Source organism: Panthera onca, chromosome C2, assembly GCF_046562875.1.
Source record: "Panthera onca isolate mPanOnc1 chromosome C2, mPanOnc1 haplotype 2, whole genome shotgun sequence".
NCBI classification, from domain to species: domain Eukaryota; kingdom Metazoa; phylum Chordata; class Mammalia; order Carnivora; family Felidae; genus Panthera; species Panthera onca.
In genome coordinates, this window is record NC_138347.1 from 59,768,580 (window position 1) to 59,785,298 (window position 16,719).

Consider the following 16,719-nt stretch of genomic DNA (forward strand, 5'->3'; position numbering starts at 1 on the left):
CTGCCCCTCCCCTGCTTGTGTAGTCTCTCTCAAAATAAATAAATAAACAAACAAATAAATAGATTTTAAAAGAATCTTATTTTCACTTACCATTTTGCAACTCCTGATTTTATACCTAGGGGCCAGGAACTTCCCTTAGAGGATTGCACTCTAAATTCTGGTACCCAAGATAACATTCTTCTCTCCACACATGGGGCCAAAAGACCTATATAAGCTGTCTTCTTACTGACAACTGGTCTTTTATTCTTCCAGTCAAGTAAACACCCATCCCTTCAGCTTGAAACAAGGCTTGGGTTTATAGGATGGACACTCAGTGAGAGAATAACCAACATTTATTGGGTGCTTATTATATGCCAGACACTGTTTAAGTTTTATATTAATTAATCCCCTTAAATTTTACATCAACCTTGTGAGTTCAAATACCATTATCATTCCCATCTTACCAATGGGAAATAGGCACAGAGAGGCTAAGTAACTTAAAGTCATACAGCTGGCAAATGTGAGAGGTAGGATTCAAGCCAGGTGTTGGAGCCAAAAAGAAAGTGGAACTAAAAAAACAGTGGCTACTGGGGCACTTGGGTGGCTCAGGTGGTTAAAATGCTGACTCTTGATTTCAGCTCAGGTCATGATCTCACAGTTCGTGAATTCAAGCCTTACATCAGACTCTGCACTGACAGCACAGAGCCTGCTTGGGATTCTGTCTTCCTTTCTGCCCCTGCCCCACTCACTCTCTCTTTTTAAAAACAAATCTTTAAAAAAAAAAAATTAAAAACAGTAGCTACCAAGAACTTAGGGGGAAATGTGTTAAGGTATATGTTTTTCTAGATGCCTATTTATGGGAGAATATTGTATAGGATATGTGGTCACAGAAATCTGAATGAGAATTCGGGCAAATCTTTTGCTCTTCTGCATCTTGCCTATAGTAAGTGAAAAAGTTTCAGCCCTTTCAGATCAGAAGCTCTGTGGCGTTGAGTTTGGTGTTTTATTTTTAGTGGGGAACTAATAAGGAACTAATTATTAGGAACTAATGAGTCATTTACTTTATACTCAACATACAGATTCACCCTATCTTCTGACAGTTGATATGCCCCCAGAACACATTTCTCACAGATTTCCCATTGCCTTGCGAGAGTGCTTCTCATCCACAATAGATAACTGTTTCAGAAAGAATGAACTGACAAGGCCAGTTGAGGAAAATCCCCACCCCTATCCAGGCTTCAACACACTCCGAGAAAAGTCCCTGTGGACATACAACTGCCCAGAGACCAGGCGCCGATGAGGATTAGGATTAACATTCTTGACCACAATACACCTCTAACTACTGACCTCAGGCCAACTTATTGTATAACAAAATAGAAACTTCAGAACTACTATTGGCCATAAAGTGATAGAAAAACAAGTGATAGTTCCCCGTTTCTCCGTACTCTGCAGATGATGTGGACCTCAGGGCTAAGGACACCTCAGAGTGGCCCCTGACTGACTTCCCTCCATGGAACCTGCGACCCTAATGCTAGGCCTGTGTTTGCATACAGCTGGTGCCACAGGATCATGTACTTTTATGCCTCTAGTTTTTTGGTTTTTCTGCTTTTTGATATGAGTCCTGTCTCTTTGGGTGGATTTTGAACTCTTTGAATTCATAGAGGTCACGAACGCTTCTTCACTTAAATCCCTGCATGTTCTGAGTTAGTGTTGGACTCACAATGTAGTATAATAAATTCTTGCTGAGGACAGGGACTTTACTATTTACACCTGCTATATATACATAGATGATCAAGGAAGACAGAAACATGGGACTCTCCTTCACCCTTCCATCGCACCATTTCCTGTTTCCGTAGCCAGTCTAAGTTCTATTTGTGGATCTCTGATTTTCCTTACCTTCTCCATTCCCATTCATCTTCCTGCTTCACTTCTCAGAGCAAGAATCTTCCAAACCTCTCCACTCATCTCCACTTCTAGTCTAAATATCCTACCAGGTAAGCTACCCTACCATCTAGTCTACTCAAGAGCATTTCCCACTACTCCCTGCTAGCTTGGCCCAGTCTCTCTGTTGGAGCTGCATCAGCCTTTCTGCCAGAAGCCCTCCACCTCCACAGGGTACGGTGATGTCACCCCTACACCTTCTAGTTCTGAATGGGCTGCTCACATCTGACAGGCAGGGCAAGAGCAGGGCAGACTTCTATTTGGTTCATGATCCTTCTAAAAACCCTTTGAATGTCTGCTACGGAAGTGTAGCTTGTATGAGCCCCAAATCCTGCATATTTCTCCTCCTCTCCATGTCTCACGCAGCCTAATCTGAACAGGTGCCCTCTCATGACTCTAAAGACACCAAGATGTGCTTCTCAGGCTGTTATTGGTGAGAGAAGGTCTAGGGACTTTTAAGGATCACCTACTTTTAAGAATCAGAGTAAAAAGCAAAAGGTCAAGATAAAAGCACAATCATGGGGCCAATTGCTATTGAGAGGTCAGATAAGATACAGTTAGAAAGGTATTCTTCAGATTTGGCTATTCAGGGCCATTGGTCACTTTAGTAAGGCCAATTTCAGTGCGGTGATAGGGAAAAAGACAGCAGAAGCTTGGCTTTGAAGGGAAGATCAAGTCAGTGTAAAGAGAATACATGGTTAGAGAGGAGACTTTTAAGATGAGAACAAGTTGATTTAGTGTGCTTTAATGCTGAGGATGAAAACCCTAAGGAAGTAGAGAATGAAGGTACAAGAAAAAAGGTGACTGATGGAGACAGGCACCTGAAGAGGAAGGAAGAGACAGCCTCAAATCACATACAAGTCCTTCTGTCAGCTGCTCAAAATTATTGAACGTACAATCTATACTTGATCTCTTAATGTGCAACCATATACTTATATCTTATCTGGCACTTATCTCTATTTATTATTTGAATTATCATCTGTGCCATTCATTTGAGTATTTTTGCAGAATAGCAACATAGCATTAATATGTAAAAACTTGATGGCTGTGGGAAGCCACTTACCCTCTATTAGCCCCAGTGTCCTTATCTGCAACATAAGTATTGGTAAAATGATAGTATTATTAATGTGATAGTATGATACTGCACAGAGACAATGTCAATGAATGGAGTGGTTGCAATTGTTGACTTGAAAATGCCTTAGAATTGCATCTCCTGCAATTGTGGCATCCTGCCCATGGTATTGGCATCTGACAGCCTGGCTGGTCCACAGAAGAAACAAACAAAAGGATGGAATTTTTTCCGAAGTCGCTAACAGCGTACCCCAATAACACCAATTCCTCTACCACTGCTACTTCGCAGGTAGGTCTGTTCCTTGGTTTTCAAATTCAAAAGGATCAGCTGGTTCCCAGCGATGTACATCACAGTACTGCTGTCCAGAAGTTTTAGGTTGGCCCGCTTTCTACAGTCATAACCAAAGGAATGACTGAGGGAATATTGTTAAGGAAAAGAAGTGACACAAAGTAACCATTCTAGAGACAGGAAACGCAATGTAATAAATATGTTTTTAAACTCTGTGCCCTTCAATAAAGACTCAGTGTTGAAGTAGTTGCATTTTACTTTGAAACTCAAGAGTTTTTTATTTGTCACTAATGCAACCTTGCTTTCAAATTAAGTGAAAATCCTCATACTCTGATTTAGTCAATATTTTAATTTTCCCAGGGAAATCCTGAAAGCAGATTAATTTTATAAAAGTAAAAGTATCAAAAAGGCCTCTTGATGTTGAAAGACCAGCTGTTTAAAATTCTGACACGTTTTGAAATCCTGAAACACCAGTAATATTACATGTTGTAATAAATCTACATAAATATAATTGAAATTTAATTCATATGAATTATGAAAATGGACTAAATAGTATATGGTATATAAGTATATATAATAAATATGCTAACATTTCCTTTATGAGTGCATTAATATGTATAGGTGTATAGATGAGTGTGTGTGTGTGTGTGCATATTAATGCTATACAGTAAATCTGCACTAATTCAAAATAAAGGTTAAAATAATCGAAGTTTTTATAAGACATCTTTTAAATGTACATTGTTCAAATTAATTCAAGTTCAAGTTCAAATTAATATAACCTAAGATATAAATGTAATAAGTAAGTTAAATGAGGTTAATCTATCAAAACATTATAGTTTGCAAAAGAAACATATTACATAGTATATCTTAAGTAGATTGTTTCTTATTTTCTAAGAGTTACCGTTGAACACAAAAGTTAAAGGATCATTGGAGAAATCTTTATTTCTTGCCCTTGTTTAAAAAAATAAATTCTGATTTTAGAGGATTATTTTTATTTGTAAGTGAATATTTTTACAGAAAAAACTATGTAGAATTATTAGCAAGAATATATAGAATGTAAAAAAGGAGGAAATTTTAATTAATGCAATTTGAATTGTGAGGTATATACAAACTATTAACCAACTATACATAACTATACTTACCTCATTGTCTAAGAGTTAAATTGAAAAAGAGAATATTTCAGGGCTTTTTTATCTGTTCAAGAAAAGGGAATTTTATCAACTCACTAAAGACACGAACACCTAAAATTAATTTTTATATATAATTTCTGGGTGACTCCGTCAATCAAGCGTCCAACTCTCAGTTTCAGCTCAGGTCATGATCTCACAGTTTGTGGGTTTGAGCCCCATGTCAGGCTCCACACTGGCAGTGAGGAGAGCCTGCTTGAGATTCTCTCTCTCCCTCTCTCTCTCTGCTCCTCTCCTGTTCATGCTCTTTCTCTAAATAAATAAACAAACAAACAAACTTAAAACTTAAAAAAAAAAAAAAAAAGAAATGCAAATGAACATGTGATCCAAAGATCTTGATGAAGCTATTCAGACCTCATGGGTGCTGAGGCCTCCTTACAAATAAAGAATGGGATCCACATGTTCCTCATCTTCCTGGTATGGGCAGGAAGTTTCCCCTACCTTCCTTTTCCCTTTCCCCAAACTGCTGCTCTCACCTTTCTTTCCTCCTCTTCCTTCCTCTTTTCCCAGTGCCAGTGTAGCACTTGGAGGGCTAATAGTGTGTCAATAACTGAGAGTGGAAATGGCTACCATCTCTTCACTGTCTTGGGTGACAGTTGGAAATCACTTATCTGGTATTAACATCTCTAATTTCAGGGTAGAGTAGGACTCCCTTTTACCTGCTGCTGTTCTGATCAAAGGCCCTTTCAAATGCAGAATGGGTGAGACTGTAACTTCCCAAACTCTCCCCCTCCAAATTACAACCTGCTTCTTCTCATAGCTCATCTCTACTTCCTAGAATGCCTAGTGCAGTGTCTTGAGCCTATGAGGCATTCAATAAACATTTCTTGGATGCATTAATTAATGAATTAATTAATGTATAACTAGAGTCTGATCCTTCCCTTTTAACCCCAGATGACAGCGGATCCCCTAACCAGAGCTTTGAAGATGTTAAATTGTGTTCTGCTATACCTTCAACTCCTTTCTGCTTTATCCCACCCTGTCTTCTGGTTTGCATTTTCTTAACTTCCTATCTGAGACCCAGGGCCTTCACTGTCTGTTCATGAGCATCTAGGACCCTCACTTTAAAATTGTGTTTAAATACATCTTGTATAAATTATGCTATGGTTTAGGTAATATGTAATACATGACACATTTCTTGACTTACAAGACACTGAACTTTGAAACTGAAGTTGACTCAATTGAATTAATAAAGTATAAAGGATTGTGTAGGGGATACATGACAGCTAACTTCTCCTTGGAGCTTCTCACAAGAAATAGAGATCATATTTGTTCCAACCCTGGAGAGTAGAACTGTCTAATGCAAGATGTTCCAGAGAGGCAGCTTTTGATTCAAGGCCTGCAAGAGCTAATAATGTGAGCTATCCAGAATTTGTGACTTCCTTAGCTTTGAAAGTGTTCATGAAAAGTCTATAGCAGATACAGCCACTCATCCAGCGTCAGTAGAGGTAATTCATATATCGAGTCAAAAGTCAAGGTCACTCTGACTTGTTATCTGGAATCGCAGCATATCTCTCTAATACAGAGATCCCTGTATCCTGGAGCAACAAGTCTCCAGTGTTGGGGGCTGGGAGAGGGCAACACAATCAAAAGTACTTGGTAAACTTTTTCAGACTACATGTGCCCAAGTCCCTCTACACACAGAAATGATGCAGTAGGTCCAGGAAAGGTATCAGAGCATGTGTATTTCAGGAAAATCTTCCAGGTGACTGCTAAACCACCTCATTTGAAACAAATAGGCTAGAAGGAAGGCAACAGCATAACTTCTATCAACAACTTGTCCAAAGATGACATATACAAAAGAAGTCCTCAAAAGAGAAAATTCCAGGTTATAAGATTCAAGGTGAATTAGTTCTAGTTACACCTGGGATTGAAACAGAAGCTATAATAACATGTTCTATTTTTATATGAAAACCAAAACTGAGTCAGTGAGTACACCACCCTCCTCTTTAAGCACACTTTTATAAGAGGCCAGTCAGTGTTTCAGGCCATGTGGTGGTCATCTGAAGGTAGGCATACCAAACTGCTAGCCAAGAGCATTAATGGAAATATTTTCCTAACCACCTTACAAACCTAACATCATACAGTGACAGCAAACCCTAAATCCCCTTGTTAATCATCCCCACCTTTACAATTCTTCATGGACTCTTATTCTCCAGACCAATTAAAGTGTGTTATTTTGTGCCCTACTTCCTCAGGGTTGTCTTCTCTGATACTCATCTGACAAATAATGTGTAAGTACTAATGTCTGACAATTGTATCAGTGTTTTAAGAAATCAATGATTTTAACTTGGTAGGCATTGAGAAAGGGATGCCAGCCTGGTAGAGGATGTAAACCAGGATAAGAGGCCTTTTGATCTCCTTTACATCATGTCTCATGAGAGAACAGCCAGAAAAGTATCATTTCTCTTTATGGTTATTTAGCATCAACGAAAGGTTAGTTTAAATTAACGTCCCGTATTTCTGTCTCAGCTTCTCTAAGGGCCAAGCTTCTTAGAATTACCTAAGACAGGGATCGGCAAACTTTTTCTATAAAGGGCCAGATAGTACATATTCTAGGCTTTGTGGGCCAGGTGACTTCTGTTATAACTACTTAATTCTGCCCTTGTAGTGTGATGGCAGCCACAGATAAAATGAAAATGAGTGAGAATTACTGTGTTCCAATAAAACCTTATTTAGGAAAATAGACCGGAGGCCAGATTTGGTCCATGGGCTACAGTTTGCCGATCCCTGACCTAAGAAATTGAAATCCAAAAATTATACATATGTAACTGGAGTGGATACACAAGTGTGAGAAGATCCAGTGGTATGTTCGAATCCGGAGTCACAAAAGGCATCGAAATCAGCTCTGCATAATCATAGAAGAAGTTTTCTGATATTTTCTTCTTAACTTCCTCCTCTGCCCTTTCTGAGTCTGGAGCTGGGGTTTCCATATACCGAGATTCTAAAAAAATAAAATATTTTAACTAAAAAGAGCATCTGGTGAGTCCTAAAATTGTATTTCACAAAGACAGGAGGAATACACGTACCCCGCAATACTCTAGCAGTACTACAAGTGGCCTGAACATGGGATGCTACCTACCAGTGAGCATGGGAAGAGGAACCAACATGGCCCTGTGCTTGGGAGGAAGAGAAATCAACAAAAGGTGAATGCTGAACTCTGGTCATGGTTTTGCAGTCTCAAACAGCAACTCCCAATCAGTTCCAAAGGAGAGTTATAATTCACTAATCCAGGGTAGAGCACTCCTGAGATCATCCAACCCCCAGAAAACCAAGTATGAGAGTCCTGTATGTGATCCTCAGAAATATAATCTACAGCTCCAGAGATGCTACCCTATTAGAATATGTTCCAAGCTCTTACTTTTATCACTGCAAAATATCCTGAAAATTTTTATTTCTATGGATTTATAACTGTTCATTTGGGGCAATTTGTCTTTAAAACAGTGACAATTATAGATAGGAAACTAGTAACACTTACCTGCAATGCTCTCCACATAGTCATCTTGAAATGAACTTGAACTTCCTTCCAATTGTTCCATAGAATAATCATCATCGCCTAAACGTGATTCTCTCCCTTCGGTAAATGTTTCTTCTGTGGCATCTTCTAAAAGTTTGTAATCCTCTTTCATAGCAGCTATTAAAAGTAATTTGTTTTAATAATTTCTAAATCTTGAATTCAACATTTTCTTATTTCCAAAGTAGCTCATATTTTCTGATCACAACAGAAGTAAATTAAAAATAAACTGTGATAAGATCTGGAAAACCTACAAATATTTGGAAATCAAACATTTAAAAATAATGTGTGGATCAAGGAGAAACCAACAAAGAAATTTAAAAATATTTTAAACTAAGTTATAATTAAAATATAACATATCCAAATTTGTGGGATGCAGCTAAGGCTATGTTTAGAGGGAAATTTATAGTTTTTGTACATATAAGAAAAGAAGAAAAGTCAAAACTCAGACCTCAAGAATCTAGAAAAAGCAAAAAAGAAAATAGAAGTCATAGAAATAATAAAAATAAAAGCAAGAGCCAATCAAATAAAAGGCAAGCAAACAATAGAGAAAATTAGCAAAACCAAAATCATTCTATTACCAAATGGAGAAACTCTACCTCTTATTGAGTATGGGAAGAGTCAACTTTAATCTCTCTACTTAGTGAACAACCCAGAAACTGGTTCACTCTGCATGAGAATTCCAAAGGGTAAGAAGTTGCTCATATTTTAGCAAGCCTGAGAACAGGGTCAGGTCTCCAGGCCAAAAAAAAAAAAAAAAAAGCGTGTATGGGGGAGCTATCAGGAATGTGGCCAAACCAGAAGAGATACCTCTTCTCACAGGACCAAGAAAAAGGGTTTCAGGATACCAGCAAATTACTTCAGGTTATCATTTGGGATACTAAGAACCACAATATATGAACTAATTTATGAGCTGAGTGCAAGGTCAGACCACACTTGACAGGCCATCCCCTGTAAGGATCTGACATAGAAGGGGAGATCCTGAGGCAGTGCTAGACAAAGGGTCATTATTATTAAATCCATCCACCTAGGAAAATGCTGCAAAGGACTGGACACCAAAAGGTAGACAATCCTGGGTCAGAAATTAGGGAGTGGAGAAAAGTGGAAATGGAAAATCAAGAAGCAGACTAACAGTTTCGAAGACAGTGATATAACCATGTTTTTTGGAAAGATAATTATAGTGGTGGTATGGAGAGAGACTTGAACAGAAAGGCTTGAGTCCAAGCAAGAGGAGATAAACACCTCAAATAAAACATGATATGGAGAAATTATGGATTTACCAGATATGTCTCAGATACATTGAAATAGTGTAATGTCAATTTTGTGAATGAACTGATTTCCCCAGGACCTGGTCTCCTCTAGGTGAATAATCAAAATTATATTTCTGAAACTGTATTTAGGATTAGAGCTACAAAAGTCAAGACTCCCCTATGACACCTAACACCATGATGCCCTGTCAGAAAGAGCAAGCCATTTTTTAAAAATTCTTTTACACAATTCCTCACATTTTATTCTATTTTTTTAGTATAGTTGACATACAGTGTTACATTAGCTTCAGGTGTACAACAAAGTGATTCAACAATTTTATATGTTATGCTTATCACAAATATAGCTACCATCTGTCACTATACAATGCCATTACAATATCATTGACTGTATTCCTTATGCTATGCCTTTTGTGACTTATTCCTGTGACTTATTCATTCCAAAACTGAAAGCCTGTATCTCCCATTCCCCTTCACCCATTTTGCCCATTCCCCACCCACTTCCCTTCTGGCAACCATCAGTTTGTTCTCAATATTTATAGGTCTGATTCTGCTTTTTATTTATTCATTTACTTTCTGGTTTCATAATGGACCTTACTGGGAAAAGTTAGTGTTAAAAACATTCAAATTCATAAGATTTAAATAAGACATTAAATTATACCTTGTAGCTATAGTAATCATATGATCACCTGATTCTTCTTTTTGTTTATTCATTTGTTTTCTTTTTAGATTTCACATATAAATGAAACCATATGATCTTTTTTTTTCTCTAACTTATTTCATTTGGCATTATACCCCCTAGGTCCATCCATGTTGTTGTAAATGGCAAGATCTCATCTTTTTATGACTGAGTAATATTCCAGTGTGTGTGTGTGTGTGTGTGTGTGTGTGTGTGTGTGTGTATCACATCTTCTCTATCTATTCCTCTATCAATGGACACTTGGGTTGCTTCCATATCTTGGCTATTGTAAATGATTCTGCAATAAACATAGGCATGCATAGATCTTTTCAAATTAGTATTTCTGGTTTCTTTGTGTAAATACCCAGTAGTAGAATTATTGGATAATAAGTATTTCAATTCTTAATTTTTGAGAGTCTCTGTGGAGAGAATCTCCATAGTGTTTTCCACAGTAGCTGTACCAATTTATGTTTCTACCAACAGTGCACAAGGGTTCCTTTTTCTCCACATCCTTGCCAACACTTGTTTCTTATCTTTTTGCGTCTAGCCATTCTGACAGGTGTGAGGAGCTATCTCGTTGTGGTTTTGATTTGCATTTCCTTCGTGATGAGTGATATTGAGCATCTTTTCATGTATCTGTTGGCTATCTGTATACCTTCTTTGGAAAAATATTCAGGTCTTCAGGTTGTTTTGGGTTTTTTTGTGTGTTAAGTTGTATAATTCTTTATATATTTCAGAAATTAACCCTTTATTGGATATATCATTCGCAAATATCTTCTCCCATTCAGTGGGTTGCCTTTTGATTTTCTTGATGGTGTCCTTTGCTCTGCAAAAGTTTTTTTTATTTTGATATAGTCCCAATAGTTTATTTTTGCTTTTGTCTCCCTTGCCTTAGGAGACATACCTAGAAAAACGTTGCCATGGCTGATGTCAAAGAAATTACTGTCTCTATTTTCTTTTGGGAGTTTTATTGTTTGAGATCTCACATTTAGGTCTTTAATCCATTTTGAGTTCATTTTTTTGTATGGTGTAAGAAAGTGAAAGTGGTATAGTTTCCTTCTTTTGCATGTAGCTGTCCAGTTTTCCTGGCACCATTTGTTGAAAAGACTGTGTTTTCCCCATTGTCTATCCTTGCTGCCCTTATCACAGATTAATTGACCATAAAAGCATGGGTTTATATCTGGTCTCTATTCTATTCCATTAATCTATGTGTTTATTTTGGTGGCAGTAACATACTGTTTTGATTACTGTAGTATATCTTGAAATCTGGAATTGTGATACCTCCAGCTTTCTTCTTTTCAAGATTGATTTGACTATTCAAGGTCTTTTGTGGTTCCTTAGAAATTTTAGTATTTTTTGTTCTAGTTCTGTGAAAAATGCTGTTGGTATTTTGATAGCAATTACATTGAATCTATAAAATGTTTTGGATAATGTAGACATTTAAACAATATTAATTCTTTCAATCCAAGAGTCTGGCATATCTTTCCTTTTGTTGGAGTTTTCTTCAATTTCTTTCATCAATGTTTTATACTTATCAAAGTACAGGTCTTTTACCTTCTTGGTTAAGTTTATTCCTAGGTATTTTATTCTTTTTGGTGTAATTGTAAATGGGACTATTTTCTTAATTTCTCTACTATTTTATTATTAGTGTATAGAAGCACAATTGATTTCTGGGTATTAATTTTTCATCCTGCCACTTTACTGAATTCATTTTTTACTTCTAAAAGTTTTTTTGTGAAATCTTTAGGGCTTTCTATGTATAGTATCATGTTATCTGCAAATAGTGACCATTTGAGTTCTTCCTTACCAATATAGATGTCTCTTATTTCTTTTTCTTGTATAATTTCTGTGGCTAGGACTTCCAGTACTATGTTGAATAAAAGAGGCGAGAGTGGACATCCTCATCCTGTTCCTGATCTTACAGGAAAAGCTCTCAGTTTTTCACCATTGAATATGATGTTAGCCATGGATTTTTTTCATACATGGCCTCTATTATGTGGAGGTATGTTCTCTCTAAGCCCAGTTTGTTGAGAGATGTTGGATTCTGGATGTCAAATGCTTTTTTGCATCTATTAAGGTATTCATATGATTTTCATCCTTCATTTTGTTAATATGATGTATCACGTTAATTGATTTGCAAATATTGAATCGTCCTTACATCCTGAGAATAAATCCCACTTGATCCTGGTGAATGATTCTTCTAAGGTATTACTGAATGTGGTTTGCTAATATTTTGTTGAGGATTTTCACGTCTAGTTTCATCAGGGATATTGGTCTGCAGTTTTCTTCTTCTGTAATGTCTTTGTCTGGTTTTGGTATCAGGGTATTTCTGTTTTATTTGCAGTATATGATATTCTTCTATATATGTTATCCAATTTAATCCTCAAACTACTCACAATTATCATCTTAATGGGTGAGAAAATTGAGGCTCAAAGAGGTAAAATAATTTATTCCAGATCAAGTGTCTCTAAGTGGTAGACCCAGGCCTCAAACCTAAAGTCCAGCTCTTTCTACTATACTGTATTAGAAAAGTTCAGTAAAGACTCAGAGGAGAGAGCAAGACCAGGTTTGCAGAGAGATCCTTATCAACATAGAGATGATAGTAACTTCTATGTGTCAGGCTCTGGAGATTAAATGGTTAAAACACAGTCTCTGCCCTTTTAAAGAACTTAGAATTTAGCAATAGAACGAAACAAGTAAACCATTTCTGTTGTATAAACTTAAAAACTCTTTAAAAATGGTTTTACCTAAATTTAGTAAAAGCCTAAGGGTATATTATAATCTTTACTTACATCTTGATGCAGATTTAGAGGAGCTCTGAGACTGCCTTCCATCACTCTTTGATCCATCTAATTTCCCCCCATCAGTGTCCTGATCACCTGGTTCCTTCATTTCCCCTGTAAGCACAAAATTGAGAAAAAGAAAGGGACACAGCTATAAAATAAAAGTCCTTTACAGATATTTCTCACCTAACAAATTCCACAAGCACCAAATACCATGTGTGTTGATCACTATGTATGCACAGTATCTGAGATGACTTCACCAGCAGGACGGAGAGCAGCCAGCAGAGACCTGCAGAATGGCAGAATATAGTCAGCTAGTCCCTTTCTCTAGGCAAACTTACCATGCTTCCCTCTGGTTTTTCAGAAGTCCACAGTGAAATGTCACGCCAGTCCATGTTTCCTCAGAATATTCCATCATTAAAGTTAAACCTCTGCCACCTGTTTTGGTTTTTTTGTTTTTGTTTTTGTTTTTGTTTTTGTTTTTTTGGCTCATCCCTCCATTTCCTCTTCCCATCATTTAATCCCCTTGGTGTTACTAATTAATTTCAATTAAAAAATATTTGTTCAGGGCACCTGCTATGTATCAAGTCTTACAGTAGGCACTAAATTACAGTACTGAACTAGAGATGTGATTCCTAACTTTGTGGAACTTGTTGTTTAGAAAGAAAGATATTAAATGAGCAATTAAAATGCAATCAGTGCTACAAAAAGGAAAGAATAGGGTCCTGTAGGCATGCCTAGCCAGATGATTAAATCATGTCCTGGGGTTAAGGAGGAGGTGGTGAGTAAAGGTTGATCAGGCATAGATTGGAAAGAGTGTTTTAGGCAGGGGGAAGTTCAGAAAGAGGGTTGTGTCTGTGAAGGGCTGAAAGCAATCTGTTGTAGAGTGGGAGAGTGAAATGGACGGTGAGGAGGAAGTCGGTAGCAGATTGTAGAACTATCTCTAAGTTTTGCTAAGAAGTTTAGAACTTATTTCTATAGCAACTGAAAGCCACCTTAAGGTTTTAAGGAGGGGAGTGGCAAAGCAAGTTTTCCCTGTGCTCTCTCAGTTGCACTTCCTTAACGTCTTTGAAAGCAACTGCTCTATCTTCCTTCTAAGGTCTTCGCTTCTCCACACTAAACATCACATATTTCCTCAACATTCTGTTATGGCATGGCTGGCAGCTCTATTTGAATCAGATTTTGTGGTTCATTTCAGGTTTGAATCTCAGTTTTGCCATATTACTAGTTAATAATCCTTTACGTTAATTCCTCAATTGTAAATGATAACGAAGAAGAAACAACTTACAAGGCTTACAAGGCTGCTATGAAAATTAACTGAACTAGTGCATCTTTATCCCTTCCTGGTCTCTGAAAAAAGACTGGATGACCAGAGCAGATAGGATACACACCACATGGTCAGCTGAGAGTGCAGTATGAACCCCACCTCTCTTCCTTTGGACCTTGGGGGTCATTCCATCTGTTTTCGGCAGTGACATCATAATGATGCCCTGTCTTGATTTGGGGGACAATAGAGCAGGGTCTAAATGTTTTCCTTAAAAGCTATTATCAAGAAAGATAGGTCTTAAAATGACACTTATGTTATTAAATTTTGTGTTTAGTACTTTGGAGCCATTTTTCTGGGTTATTAAGATGACGTTTTACTTTTCAAAAAGTATGTCGTGTGTTCCTTTTTTTTTTTTTAAGTTGTTCTCCCTTTCTTCTTTCTTCCTTCTTCCTTTTCTTCCTTCCTTCCTCTCACCTGATTGTGAAACACAAGCCTACTGGGGTTGGGAGGTGTGTAGGAATCAAATGATAGAAACATTTTACATAGCAAGATCTTTAAAATCCAAATTCAATGATCCAGTGAATTTCCCTTCCCTTCCAGATTGGATATGCAGACTGCTTTCTACATTTATACAAGTTGATGATTTGAAAATAAATATTTAATTATAATAAAGAATTTTTAAAAATTGATATGGCAAGGTCATATTGGTTATTGCAGCTTGGTTGCAGATTATCATACACCTTGAGTAAATTTCTTTAGGTAGTAGCTACAAACATACCTAAATGCCATTTTCTCCCTCCATTTCAAGGTTCTTCATACTGTAAATCAATTCAATTCTTGAAACTACTGAGCACATTTATATGCAAATGGTATTCTAGTCACTGCGGAGGATACAAAAATGAGCAATATAGAGCCCTTGACCTTAAATACTTTACAATCTAAGAAAAAGTTGACAATTCTCTTTTATGACAGTCTTCGAATACACTTCTCTAAACCACTGCTCCAGATCCGAGGCTGACTAGAAAGAGGATGGTCTGAAAGTCCTGAATGAAGGCTGACTATAGCTAAAGATACCCTTGATAAAAAAAAAAAAAAAACAACATTTAAATTATTTCAATGAAAATAAACTATCCTCTAAGTTGCCATGTGATGCAGGCTCCAAATAAGTGGAGCAAAGCAGTCATTGGGTTTACTGACAAAAGTAAACTGATATTCTATTGTTGCTAGTCAATTAAGAACCAAAAGATAACTTTTAGTCTGCAAATTTCAATAACATTTCAGTCTATAAACAGGTACTTCTCTGGTTTCCTATTGCCACCATACAAAGTTAGCAGCTTAAAATAACACCCATTTCTTACCTCACACTTTTGGGGGTCAGAAATCTAGGCACAGTTCGCTGCTTCCCAGAGTCTCACAAGATCAAAAACAAAGTGTTGGCGGAGCTGCCTTCATTTCTGAAGGCTCTGGGGAAAATCTATTTCTAGGCTTATTTAGGTTGTTGGCAGAATTCAGTTCCATATGGTTGTAGGACTAAAGTCCCTGTTTCCTTGTTGACTATAGGCTAGGAGTTTTTCTAAGCTTCCAGAGGCCACGTGGCTCATGGCCCCCTTCAAAGCCAGCAGTGGTAGGTCATGTACTTCTCAATGACTTAAATCTCATAGTTTTGGGGGCGCTTGGGTGGCTTAATTGGTTAAACATCCAACTCTTGGTTTCGGCTCAGGTCATGACTTCACGGTTCATGAGATCAAGCCCCACATCGGGCTCCACACTGTCAGTGAGATGCCTACTTGGGATTCTCTCTCTCTCTCTCTCTCTCTCTGCTCCTCCCCCACTTGCTTACTCTCTCAAAATAAAGAAACTTTTTAAAAATTTAAGCAAATAAATAAACAAATATCATAGTTTTCTGCTTCCTACCATTAAAAGCTTCATGAGATCATTTTCTGAGTCTTCTTTTTTCTAAATACATTTATTTTTACCATACTGTAACTGAACATTACCTGGATACATATATTCTAATAAAGAGCTTATAAGACCTAATAAATTTACTTACAAGTTAATTATAAAGTGGGAAAGAAACAATTATAGTAAACAATTATGGTAACAGATACAGTAACAATCATGGTAACATCACTCTGTAAACAAAGGATTTAAACCACAATCAAAGGTAAATTGGTATCAAGACAAAAGTACACTCTTTATCCTATTCTGTTACAAACAATATACTCCTCAAGTGGTTAACATTACCAAGCAATAAATTTTAATATCAGAAACACAGTTAATATCAAGTTGTCTACAGTATGGAAGAAAATACTGGAAGCCAAGCAATTTTCCCAGTGTTCTGAACTAACAATACTGGACAAAAAATTAAACTATTTGAGATCCTTTCTTAGTTTTTGTTGTTGTTGTTTCAGAAAGGGTGGCTGAAGAATCTGTAAAAGGCAACTGAGTAGGGTCCTGATGTGGAGATTAGCAGTGTAAATGCTGAGATGGAATAAGGTGGTTTTTATTTGTTTCTTAGGTTAGGTTTGGGTTGTTTATAATAAAGGGATTGGGAAGTTGTACTGTAACCTGATGAGGCTTTGGAGCCAGAAAGGCTTGGGTCCACATCCTAGTTTGGCCAAGGGTATAGGTTAGCTTGGCCAAGGGCCAAGTCCCCAGCATCGCTTAACCCTTAGTCCTTTTATATGTAAAATGGGGACTGTAGGGTTGCCTGGCAGAGTCATTCTAAGTATTAAATGAGATCT

The 16,719-nt window shown here is 37.1% G+C and overlaps 1 protein-coding gene across 2 annotated transcripts in view; it reads right to left on the bottom strand.

Moving 5' to 3' along the window:
- The window catches only part of CFAP44 (cilia and flagella associated protein 44), a 159,313-nt gene that overhangs the window by 139,469 nt on the left and 3,125 nt on the right, over positions 1-16,719 (bottom strand). The window contains exons 1-5 of one of the 2 annotated variants that reach the window (XM_078453009.2): positions 12,922-13,196; positions 12,718-12,822; positions 7,946-8,101; positions 7,252-7,411; positions 3,242-3,404 (exon numbers count right to left, since the gene is read on the bottom strand). In XM_078453009.2, the coding sequence (XP_078309135.2) occupies positions 3,242-3,404; positions 7,252-7,411; positions 7,946-8,101; positions 12,718-12,817 (579 nt within the window). In that variant the 5' untranslated portion in view covers positions 12,818-12,822; positions 12,922-13,196. Of the gene's footprint in view, positions 1-3,241; positions 3,405-7,251; positions 7,412-7,945; positions 8,102-12,717; positions 12,823-12,921; positions 13,197-16,719 lie in introns of those variants that run through there. The other variant, XM_078453008.2, reaches the window with a different exon arrangement.